At 34.0% G+C, this 12194-nt stretch overlaps 1 protein-coding gene across 14 annotated transcripts in view; it reads left to right on the forward strand.

The window, feature by feature from the left end:
• Window positions 1–12194, forward strand: part of CCDC88A (coiled-coil domain containing 88A) — a 123169-nt gene that overhangs the window by 20432 nt on the left and 90543 nt on the right. For all 14 annotated transcript variants that reach the window (XM_070235454.1, XM_070235455.1, XM_070235457.1 and 11 more), the window contains exon 3: window positions 7513–7621. In XM_070235454.1, the coding sequence (XP_070091555.1) occupies window positions 7513–7621 (109 nt within the window). The remainder of the gene's footprint in view (window positions 1–7512; window positions 7622–12194) is intronic.

Consider the following 12194-nt stretch of genomic DNA (forward strand, 5'->3'; position numbering starts at 1 on the left):
GCCTTAAAATACATGCAGGAATGAAGTGCTGTCTTTACATAGAATGCATACTTTTTAGAGACTTTTTAATATTGTTTTATTTTTCTTATGTTTATGCATAATCTCACACATGTCTTATGACTCTGAATCTCTAGTGTTGAATGGACAGGCTGCATGATACAGAATTTTTTCATGGGTATATTTCCCCTCTTTAAAAAATGTTTTATATGGTTAAAAGGATTAGTTAATACCAAAAGGTTCATAATGAAGAACGGCAATCGCCTGCCCTAACCTTATCCACATCTCAATTCTGCTCCCCAGAGTAAAAACTTTTAACTTTTTTTGAGGAATTTCTTCTGTCATTTAGCTCCATATATAGTGATAATATGCCTACCCTAGTATTTCTTGATTTATCCCTTTTAGACATTATCTATTGACTTCCTGATAATGGTAGATGAGATTTTAGCTTTTTTTTATGCCCCATCTCTATTTCTTCTTACCCTCTCCTCCTAACATATTTATTACAAGTTTAGTTAAATCAGTAATCAGTATTTACATTTGTATAACTATATACTGTTTCTTGCAGAGGCAAGTAGTGTATCATTACATTTTTCTTTTTAAAAAAATACTATTTTTCCTGAAGTTACTAATTTTCTTGTTTGCATAATTTTCAGTACATCTATCCTTAAATATTCAACTGTTTTTCATGGGAGTGGAGATTAGGACTTTTCAGGCAATTTTACCTGAGGGTAGTCCCTCTCACATAAAGAGATCACATTCTTGGGGTGACAGAGCCTGTTTTCCATGATCCTAACATATGTCAGTATGACCCTAACTCAGATTAGACATGCTTCAAGTGGGAAACCCAAGCCTTGTAATTGCAAGTTTATTGCTCTCTAGGTCCATGCCTAGTGTGCTTAGCGGTTATTCTGGTCTCCAAGTCTGGAAAGTTTATAGATAGACTGTGATATAACATCCAGGGGCATCAGCCTGTTCTAAGGAACTCCACTATTCTGTTGGATTTCCTAGTGAGTTTACTAGATTGTAGTAAACCCATGTAATCATAGCAAACATTTGTAAACACAAAGCACTACAGTATTATAAAAGGATGCAGAAAACTTTCATTCCCCTATCTTTAAGATTCCTGTTGAATATGAGGTTAATTTTAGGTGTTAAAGAGCTTTTCTGTAAATTTTTAAAAATACTTTCTCTAGCTTATGTAAATTGCATTTTTCTCTTTTTCCCAAATTCCTGAAATAATTTCATCTGATATCTTTAGCACATAAAAACTAAACAGTTTCCTGTTTTTATGTTTAGAATTGGCTTATTGTTACAAGCAGTCTTTCTCAAAGGCTGGAAAAACTTAATATAAACATTTTTTTTTTACAAAAAACTCTTAAAAGATTTTGAGCAGACCAAAATTCCAAATTCTTATAGCTTGATAATTCTTAGAAGAGCTTTATGCAAAGGAGACTATAAGGCCTTTCTGGCAACTGAATAAATTTCAAAATATCATATGAGGAGTGTTGGACATAAAATTTAAAAAGAAACTTTAAAACTTTATTTCAAAAAATTACTTTAAAGAACACAGAGAAACTTGGTAACAACTCTGTCAGGGAGAGAGATGATATTTACTTTATAAAATTTGTTAAAGTGGGAATGAAGTCACACATGTTTATTAGAATATTATGCATCTATCCCAAGATATAATCCAGATTGTATATTGTCATGTAAAAATGGGTTTGCAGTATAAATTTGTACAGTTTTTTTTAGTTTATATACACTTTCAGTAGTAATGTTGAAATCTGTCTTAAATATTTGCTGTCAGAAATAAATACCTAGGTTTATAATAAGTATCACTGTAATGAACTGAGGTGGGGAATGAATCTTCATTAGTTTATTCACTGTGAAAACAGAAATTAGGAATGTGCTCAAACAATACAATAAAAACAATTATTCATTGTACACATGGTTTTTGTATATAGCATTGCTGAAACCTTTTTTTAATCAGTCTTTTCTTAGTTTTCCTGAATGATCCTATAAGAGAAAAGGTTGAAAGAGAGTAAGGGAAAAAAGCTGTAAGATCTTAGGCAAATTACTACTTTGGACTGCGAGTTTCTGATTTATAGTAAAAGTAGGTAATCTCTAAGGTATTTTTTAGTGCTAAATGTTCTCACTATATGAATAGGAGACAGTCATGGGTGAGAGGTATGTAAGAATTCGAATATAGAGTAAAAAGAATAGAAGTAAAAAGATGGAAGAAGGCTAGAAAGGAATGATATTTACTGAATGTCTGTGATTGCAAATGAAATTCACATAACTGTAGATATACCTAACATTTATGTTACTAGGGTTGTTCCTGCTCTCTTCTCCCAATTACAGCTATACTTTTCTTCACAATGATACCGTGGCTAGGCTTTTATATGTTAAGTAACATGGCCACAGTAGGTACTCGATGAGTATTGAATTCACTGACTAAAAAAGTATACCAGAGTTGATTATATAAAACAATATTTTCCGTTCAGCTCTCTGGGTTTTTCGTCATGATTTCCTGACCATGCTGCTGTTTGTCTTTGTCTGCCATGACACATGATCTGACTTTTGTGATATAGTCTCCTTGTTTTTGTAAGTAACTAGTTGTGACTTGTGCTTTTTCCTCAGAGACCTGCGTTTCCAGTTATGCTCTCATTTGCCTTGGGCTCTTCATTATTTCATTATGGCACTAAGCATAAATCAGTCACAGGTCAGATTTGGCCTGCATTACTACTATCCTCCCTTGTTCTCTAGATCTCACATTGTAGTTTAGGACTCTCTTATTCAACTGATCTTTGGGACACAAACCTTAGTAGGGAGTATCTGTTCCAGATTAACAAGTGAGTTGTTAACTTGGAGAATGTCATCTCATAACTCTAATTAGAAAGCAACAATTTTTAAAACACTGTGATATGGTTTGTCTCAGGTTGCTTATTATTTTTATTTGTTCAGACAACATTTGTGTTAGGATGTATGCTAATTTTTAGAGATAAAAATGTGAATAAAATATGGTCCCTGCTGTCAAGGAGCTTACAGTCTAGTGAGAAAGTGAGAGGCATAAAATAGCCAGTTATGTATTAGAAGACCGATGAAAGAATTGTATACCCAAAAAGGGGAATACTTGTTATAATAGGCGAGGGCTGATGGAGTAAATAGACTAGGATTGTGAGGATTATTTAGTTATGATATAATTCACTACATTACATATTAAAGGAGAAGAATCAGATGGGAGTAGATAGTACAGGAAAAACTGGATAAAATTCAGCACCCATTCAGATACTGAATAGAAACAGGAGGGAACTTAACTTGTAGGAGAGGTATCCATCAGAAAATTATGGCAAACGTTATGCATTAATGGTAAAACACTAAAAGTAGTCCCATTAAATTTGAGAACAACATAAAGACAGCTCTTATCTCCATTATTATTTGGTAATACAGTAAGTAAAGAAATAGAAATGAGATGTAAGATTGGAAAGAAGGAGATAAACTATTTGCTGATGATATGATTTTTTTACCTAGAAAACCCAAGAAAATGAACTTAGTAAATTAAATTTTGAAAGGTGGTTAATAAGTGCAATTTACAAAAACTACAATGTTCCTATTATACACTAGCAGTGATCAGTTAGACAATGTAATAGAAAACAAATCCGTTTCACAAACAAAAACCCAAGTCTTTATCAAATTAATATTATTAATAAAATCTTAATAAATCTCAACAAAGTTTTTCATAGAACCTTATAAATACCCTAGAATTCATAGAAAAGAGCGGTATGTATGACTAACCAGGACAATTTAGAAAACCAAAACAAAAGAGAGGAGCTTGCTCTAATAGAATCAAGATAATAATAAAGCTATAGTAATATAAAAAAAGTGGGGTTTTTTTGAGGAAGATTAGCCCCGAGCTAACATCTGCCACCACTCCTCCTCTTTTTGCTGAGGAAGACTGGCCCTGAGCTAACATCCGTGCCCATCTGCCTCCACTTTATATGTGGGATGCCTACCACAGCATGGCTTGACAAGCGGTGCCATGTCTGCACCTGGGATCTGAACCGGTGAACCCTGGGCTGCCAGAGCGGAACGTGTGCACTTAACTGCTGTGCCACCAGGACGGCCCCTAAAAAGAGTTTTAATGACACGGGAATAGACAGATGGGTTAATGGGATAGAATAGGCTCCAAAAGTAAGCCCACACTTAAGATGGGAATCTAATATATCATAGAGATCAGTGGGAAATTATAAACTCTTTTGTAATTGGTGTTGGGATAGTTAATTATCAATATGGAAAAACTACAAATTATGTTCAGGAAGACCTCCAAGAGCACCAACAGATTAGAATTAGAATTAGAGCACCAATCTATTAGAATAAGAAAGTTTAGCATGGTTTCTAGAGATGAGAGCAATACACAAAAATTGATAGCATTCATATATCAGTAATAATCTATTAGCAAATATATTTTTAAAATATTATATTCACTCTAACAGTAAAAGTTAGAAGGCACTTAAGAATATATCTCATAAAAGGCCTTCTTAAAGAAAATTATAAAGTGGTTTTTAAGAAGAACTTAATGACAGATATGACCCCAAATGCACAGGCATCAGAAGCAAAAATAGGCAAATAGTATTGCATCAAACTAAAGAACTTCTGCACAAAAAAGGAAACAACCAACAAAATGAAAAGGCAGCCCATAGTAGTTATCAAGATAATTCTAGTAATAGGTTATGATCTATCCCAATCAGAATCCCAAGAACATTCTTCACAGAAATTGAACAAACAATCCTAAAATTCATATGGGGCAACAAAAGACCGCAAATTGCTAAAGCAATCCTGAGCAAGAAAAACAAAGCCGGCAGAATCACAATCCCCGATTTGAAAACATACTACAAAGCTACAGTGATCAAAACAGCATGGTACTGGTACAGAAACAGGTCCACAGATCAATGGAACAGAATTGAAAGCCCAGAGATAAAACCACACATCTATGGACAGCTAATCTTTGACAAAGGAGCAGAGGGCCTACAATGGAGAAAAGAAAGTCTCTTCAACAAATGGTGCTGGGAAAACTGGACAGCCACATGCAAAAGATTGAAAATTGGCCATTCTTTTTCACCACACACCGAAATAAACTCAAAATGGATCAAAGACCTAAAGATTAGGCCTGAGACAATAAGTCTTTTGGAAGAGAATATAGGCAGTACACTCTTTGACATCAGTTTCAAAAGAATCTTTTCGGACACTATAACTCCTCAGTTGAAGGAAACAATAGAAAGAATAAACAAATGGGACTTCATCAGACTAAAGAGCTTCTTCAAGGCAAGGGAAAACAGGATTGAAACAAAAAAACAGCTCACTAATTGGGAAAAAATATTTACAAGCCACTTATCCGACAAAGGGTTAATCTCCATAATATACAAAGAACTCACACTGCTTAACAACAAAAAAACAAACAACCCGATCAAAAAATGGGCAGAGGACATGAACAGACATTTCTCAAAAGAAGATATGAATATGGCCAATAGACACATGAAAAGATGTTCATCATCGCTAATCATCAGGGAAATGCAAATCAAAACTACACTAAGATATCACCTTACACCCATTAGATTGGCAAAAACATCCAAAACCAAGAGCGACAAATGTTGGAGAGGTTGTGGAGAAAAAGGAACCCTCATACACTGTTTGTGGGAATGCAGACTGGTACAGCCACTATGGAAAACAGTATGGAGATTTCTCAAAAAGTTAAAAATAGAAATACCCTATGACCCAGCCATCCCATTACTGGGTATCTATCCTAAGAACCTGAAATCAGAAATCTCAAGAGTCCGTTGCACCCCTATGTTCATCACAGCATTATTTACAATAGCCAAGACGTGGAACCAACCTACATGCCCAGAAACTGATGATTGGATAAAGAAGATGTGGTATATATACACAATGGAATACTACTCAGCCATAAAAAAAGACAAAATTGGCCCATTCACAGCAACGTGGATGGACCTCGAGGGTATTATGTTAAGCGAAATAAGCCAGTCAGAGAACGACGAACTCTATATGACTCCACTCATAGGTGGAAGTTAGTATATTGATAAGGAGATCTGATCGGTGGTTACCAGGGAAAAGGGGGAGTGGGGGGAGGGCACAAAGGGGGAAGTGGTGTACCCACAACATGACTAACAAAAATGTACAACTGAAATCTCACAAGGTTGTAATCTATCATAACATTAATAAAAAAAAAAATATTTGGGGACTACTGAGTATCATGACAACAACTTATTCCTAAGTGGTTTAGGAAAAAGATTCTACTTGTCCTTGCAACTTTTCTCTAAGTTTGATATTGCCCCTAGGTCACTTAGTCTCCTGCATTCATTTCAGCTTTTTTTTTTCTTTCTCTTCTTTGGATTTTTTTTTATCGCTCTGTCTTCAAGTTTACTAATCTTTTGTTATACAGTTTCCTGTCTACTGTTAAATACATGCAGTGAACTTTTCAGTTCAGATATTGTATTTTTTAGCTTTAGAAATTCCATTTGGTTTTTTTTTTAATAGCTGTCATTTCTCTCCACGTGTTTATTTTTTCCTTATGTTGTTTAGTATATTTATAATAGCTGTTTTAAAGTCCTTGCCTTCTATTTCCATGATCTCTTTTATTTCTAGGTCTGTTTCTGTTGACTGTATCCATTTTCTTTCCTGGTCATGAATCACATGTTTTTGCTTCTTTACATGTCTAGTAGTTTTTTGTTGTTGTTTTGAGAAAGATTGGCCCTGAGCTAACATCTGTGCCTATCTTCCTCTATTTTCTATGTGGGATGCCTGCCACAGCATGGCTTAATAAGCAGTGTGTAGGTCTGCGCCGGGGATCTGAACCGCTGAAGCAGGGTACATGAACTTAGCTGCTATGCCACTGGGCTGGCCCATAGTAATTTTTTTTTAAAGATTGGCACCTGAGTTAACATCTGTTGCCAATCTTCTTCTTGTTTGTTGTTCTTCTTCTTCCCAAACCACCCCCAACCCCCAGTACGCAGTTGTATATTCTAGCAGTAGGTCCTTCTGGTTGTGGGACGCCGCCTCAGCATGGCCTGCTGAGCGGTGCCATGTCCATGCCCAGGATCTGAACCGGCAAAACCCTGGGCCACCGAAGTGGAGCACATGAACTTAACCACTCAGCCATGGGGCCAGCCCCTGAAAACAATTATTTCATATGTTTTGTCAAGTTTTCTAGTTCTTTATGGCAAGAGCTCAAGCTTAGTACTAGCTGTTCCTTCCTATTTGGTGTTTTAGCTTAGTTTGGTTGTATTATTTTCTCACCTAGTGCTGTGAGCAATCTCGGTGTAGACGGTTGAACTGATTCAACGTTGGGGATTGACAGTGTGAGTGTGGTCAAAGGACGAAACGATCCTTTGGGAGTGCTGGCAAGTGAAGTGAAGAATAACTTCTGTATTATAGGTTGATAGATATATTTCAATGTAATTTTAGTTTAAGGTATTTTTTCTTTTTGTTTCTTAACAGTAATCCTAAAGCGGAGAGTCAGCGAGTAAATAAAAAAGTCAACAATGATGCCTCACTTAGAATTCATAATCTATCTATTTTGGTGAGACAGATAAAATTTTATTACCAGGTAAGTGGTCTTTTTTTCATTCTAGTATTTTGATAAATGCTTACATATTCACATTTTTATGTTATTTGTTATCAGTCACCTAACGTATACTAAATACTTATTATATGCCAGGTGCCAGTCTGTTTGCTAGAGATAGAACAGTAATAATCTAGTTTATTTCTTATGCAATATTAAAAATACAAAGACTACATAATTATCTAACTTTACAAATAATTATTGTATTTTATGTGTTTTTAAAACCAGTTCTCAGTTTCCTGAGTGTTTGTGTAGTGCAATACTTTGTTAGCCTACTTGAATTATGCCTTTGAAATGTGTACTTTTTATTTTTTTCACTTAAATTGCACAAATTTTTCAGAGTTTAAAATATGAGCATTCTTAAGGCTGTCAGTATACCTCTAAGAACTGCTATAGCTGTATCACACAAATTTTAGTGTGTTGTATTTTTAAAATGCTTGTTTCTCTGCCTTTTCTAATTCCTGTTATGATTTCTTATTTCACTTATGAGTTATTTAAAAGTATGCTGATACAGTATTTTTCAAGCAGTCCCTTGGTTTTGATTTTTGGTCAAAATTTGTTTATTAATCATTCTTTTAATTTCTTCCTTTATGTCATCAGAAATTTAAAAAATTTCTTGTGGTGGCAGTCGTGGCAGTGATATGTGTGTGTGTGTGTGTGCACGCACGCATGTGTGTGCATGTGTGTTTTTTAATTGTGAGCTCAATTTGTTTGGGGGGGGAATTTATTTGTGGGAATACCTTTGTGTCTGGGCCAAGGATGCATTACTTCATAAGGGATTTGTTTCCTTTTGTGTAGCCAACCCAGGACCACTTTTAATTTAATTTGTTTTAAGCAGCTTATGTTATTTTAGAAGCAATACTTAGAAGCAATCTTTTTATGCGTTTTTGTGTATGTAAATCATGTATTTATGTGTTTACATGTGTATATATATATATATATGTTTTAACTGGGACTACATTATTGCAGATCCTTAGGGCAGCAACCCTCCTCAAGTTCTACCAAAGGACCAAGGAAAACAGCTTCTTTCTTCTCTTCCTTTGCCTGGTTCACTTTTTTTCTTGTTTTATCTTTTAACTGAGGATTATCTTTTTACTTTCTTTAGAGCTCAATCATTCATTTTAAAAGATTTTTTAAAAAAATTATCCAGCATTTTTGGATTCCTTCCTTCCTTTCTAATTTAGTAAGACTCCTTGGAAAAAAAAGACATAAAAGGCAAAGGGATTTCTGTATCAGAATCTTAAATTAGTTATCAATGTAATGTAATTCTGTATTGTGTACTACTGTTTTTTTGTGTTTTTTAGCAGCTTCATTGACATATAATTCACATACTATACAATTAACCCATTTAAAGTGTCCAAGTCAATGGTTTTTGATATATTTACAGAGTTGGGCAAGCATCAACACAACCAATTTTAGAATACTTTTATCACCCCAAAAGAAACCATGTATTCATTATCAGTCACTCCCCATTTCCCCCAACCATGTGCACACACGCACACACACACACACTACCACCACCCCAGACTTAGGCAACTGCTAATCTGTTTTCTGTCTGTATAGATTTACCTGTTCTGGACATTTCATAAAAATGGAATCATACAATATGTTGTCTTTGTTCCTAGTGTCTTTCACTTAGCATAATGATTTCAAGGTTCATCCATGTTGTGGCATGTAGTGGTATTACATTCTTTTTTATTAAACTACTGCTTTCTTGTTCTTTGTCTTGCTCCTGCCCAAGCCAGGGGTTGAAATTATCTTTGTATTAATCATGTTTATCTAATAATGTTAGAGTCAAAAGAGATTTCGAGAGGAGGGAATTGTGAAATCCATCATTTCAGCAATTTAGATAAGTGGTACTCAATGGAGGGTGATTTTATCCCCTAGGGGACGTTTGGCACTAACTGGAGACATTTTGGGTTGTCACACCTAGCAGTACTACTGGCATCTAGTGGGTAGAAGCCAGGAATGCAGCTAAGCATCCTACCAGGCACAGGAGAGTTGCCCACAACTAAGAATTATCCAGCCCAAAATATTACTAGTGCCAAAATTGAGAGGCCCAAATGTTAATAGTGCCAAGATGATATTATTACTAATGGTTTGATTTGTCTTGACTGTCACCATTGTTTTTTCAGACACATCTGAAAATATTTCATTAACATTTGCTGGGTGACCACTTATGCCCTTTTCTTTTCATTAATCTAAGTTGGAATACCAATAGGCTGATTCAGGCTAGAAGTGGTTGAACATCTTAACATTTTGTCAATATTGTTTCAGATATTTAAAATGAAATATTACTAAGTGTTGAAATTTCCCTTGTACCACCCCCGTCTCCTTCCTTTAGTACCAGTTTACCAAACCATCTTTGCCTCCACCCCCAGTGCTTTGTATTCTTAGATAAAATGCTTCTCAGGCACTTCTAAAGTATCTTCAGAAATAGATCAACTATCTTATTTACATGATTACTTGACTTAGTGAAATTATTTTTTATTCTCTTATATTTAATCGAGAGAGACATGGCCTGGTTTAATATATGACAGATTTTAAGTTAAAGTCCAAATCAATACAGTTCTTTTCACCTGTTAAATTACCTATCTGTTGGAACAGTGAGATTTTTCCCTGAAAGTCCTTCTAAAACTATTTAAAAAATTTTTTATATTGCCTACACCCCTCAGAAAAAGTATTTGAGGTAAAACATTTTAGAACATTTTGATTGTTCTGACTCACAAAAAAGAAAGTGAATTTGGGTAGGTTAAAATTCAAAAGTATATGTATGTCTCCAAAAAAATTTTTTAATGAGTTGGTAAGTATCAAAGTCATCTTACAAAAATGATTCCCAGGGAGAAAGGAAAATTGACAGATTTCTCTGAGATGCTTGTTAGTGAAGGGAATTATTTCAGTGTACCTTTTCAGCAATGAGAGGTAAATGTAAGTGTTAGTATTCTTCCCTTTTTTTCATTTTAATAATTTAGAATATGTAAACACTCAGTAAAAATTATAATATCATTTGCATTTCCCCCTTGTTCACTCCCTTTTATTGATTGCCAAGGCATTGGGGCCACAGTGGTGAACAGGGCAGACCATGTCCCTATTCTCATGGAACTTTCAGTTCTAATAGAGGGATAATAGGCAAGTAAATAACTAAAGAAAATAATTTTGATTATAATTAAGTAAGAACAATGATGTAGTAATGTGAGAGGTCTTGAGAGAAGTAACTGGTAACATTAGATTATCAGAAAATTATTGAATGTCTACTCATTATCTTTAAGTGGCAATTCAAACCTTTTCAGGTAACCACTTGATACATAGCAAGCATCTTTTTGTCTTGCAAATAAATAATTAAAAATTTTTAAATCATAAAATAAATAAATTATAGCTGTTATGTAAAATTACCTAGACTCTGATTTTTTTAAACACGTTATTTTTATTCCTGCAAACGAGGGAGAGAGAGTGAATTTGATTATCAGAGCACAGTTTACAAGTAAAAATCTTAGTCCGTTTTTAGAACTCTGTCAACAGCTCGTATTTGGTATGACTACACTGGCTGCAGTTTAAATAAATATTAAAGAAGCAAGGTGATTCTTCATCCACTATTAAAATAATCATCTGAATCATTTGAGGCCCAAAAAAGGAAAGAACACTTTACAATTAGGAAATTTAAATTTATTAGGAAGTTTTTGAATGATTGATGTCACTAATGTTAAAAACAAAAACCAGGTCCAGTACCATTAATCTAGTTTCCAAAGAAAGCAGGTTCTTTTTAAGGTTTTTCTTTAACATCTGTTATAATAGGCAACATTTGGAGTATTAATAAAATTCAGTAGCTAAGGAAACAAGACCCTTTGTTTGTTACACAACAAATACTTTATATTCCATCATATTTTTGACACTTTGGTGAGATGTTCTTTCTTTTTAATGCTATTCATTTAATTTTTTTCTATAGCCTACTAAAATATGGTTAAGTAGTCCTAATTCTTTTCACTGGTAGCACAGATAAAAGGACAAATACAAATAGTATGATAAATGTAATTATGTTCAAATTTTTAAAATAGATTATAAAAGTCTCAAAGGAGAGACTGTTATTCTAGTGTATTTTAGAAATTGTTGAAACCCGTATTCGGTACTACAGAAATGTGCAGTTTTAGCACCAGCATTTTGCTCAGTGTGTTCAGGAAAAGGAAATGAGCCCAGACCTTTGCCAGAAGTGTTTAACTTCTTACTGTGAAGGAAGTGTTATGGATAACTTATAGGAATAAGGAGAAGCCTAGTTTATCTTTAAATAGTAACTAAATAATGTCTGTTTCTGGCATAAACTTGAAATAGTTTTTTTACAATGCATTAGCAATGTGACCTTTAATTCACAAAAATTTGTAATATATATTAATAAAAAATTTTTTCAGATAAAAATATAGTTAATATACCATTTTTTATAGAAAAGTTGTACAAAGGCAACTAAAAGTAATAGTAATGAAATTACTTATAGTATCTTTCAATGTACCTCTACTGTTATTTTCCTGTTAACATAATCTCTGCCAGTTCTTTCTTGTTCTTTTTATTG

The sequence above is a fragment of the Equus caballus genome, chromosome 15, assembly GCF_041296265.1.
Source record: "Equus caballus isolate H_3958 breed thoroughbred chromosome 15, TB-T2T, whole genome shotgun sequence".
Classification (NCBI taxonomy): Eukaryota; Metazoa; Chordata; class Mammalia; order Perissodactyla; family Equidae; genus Equus; species Equus caballus.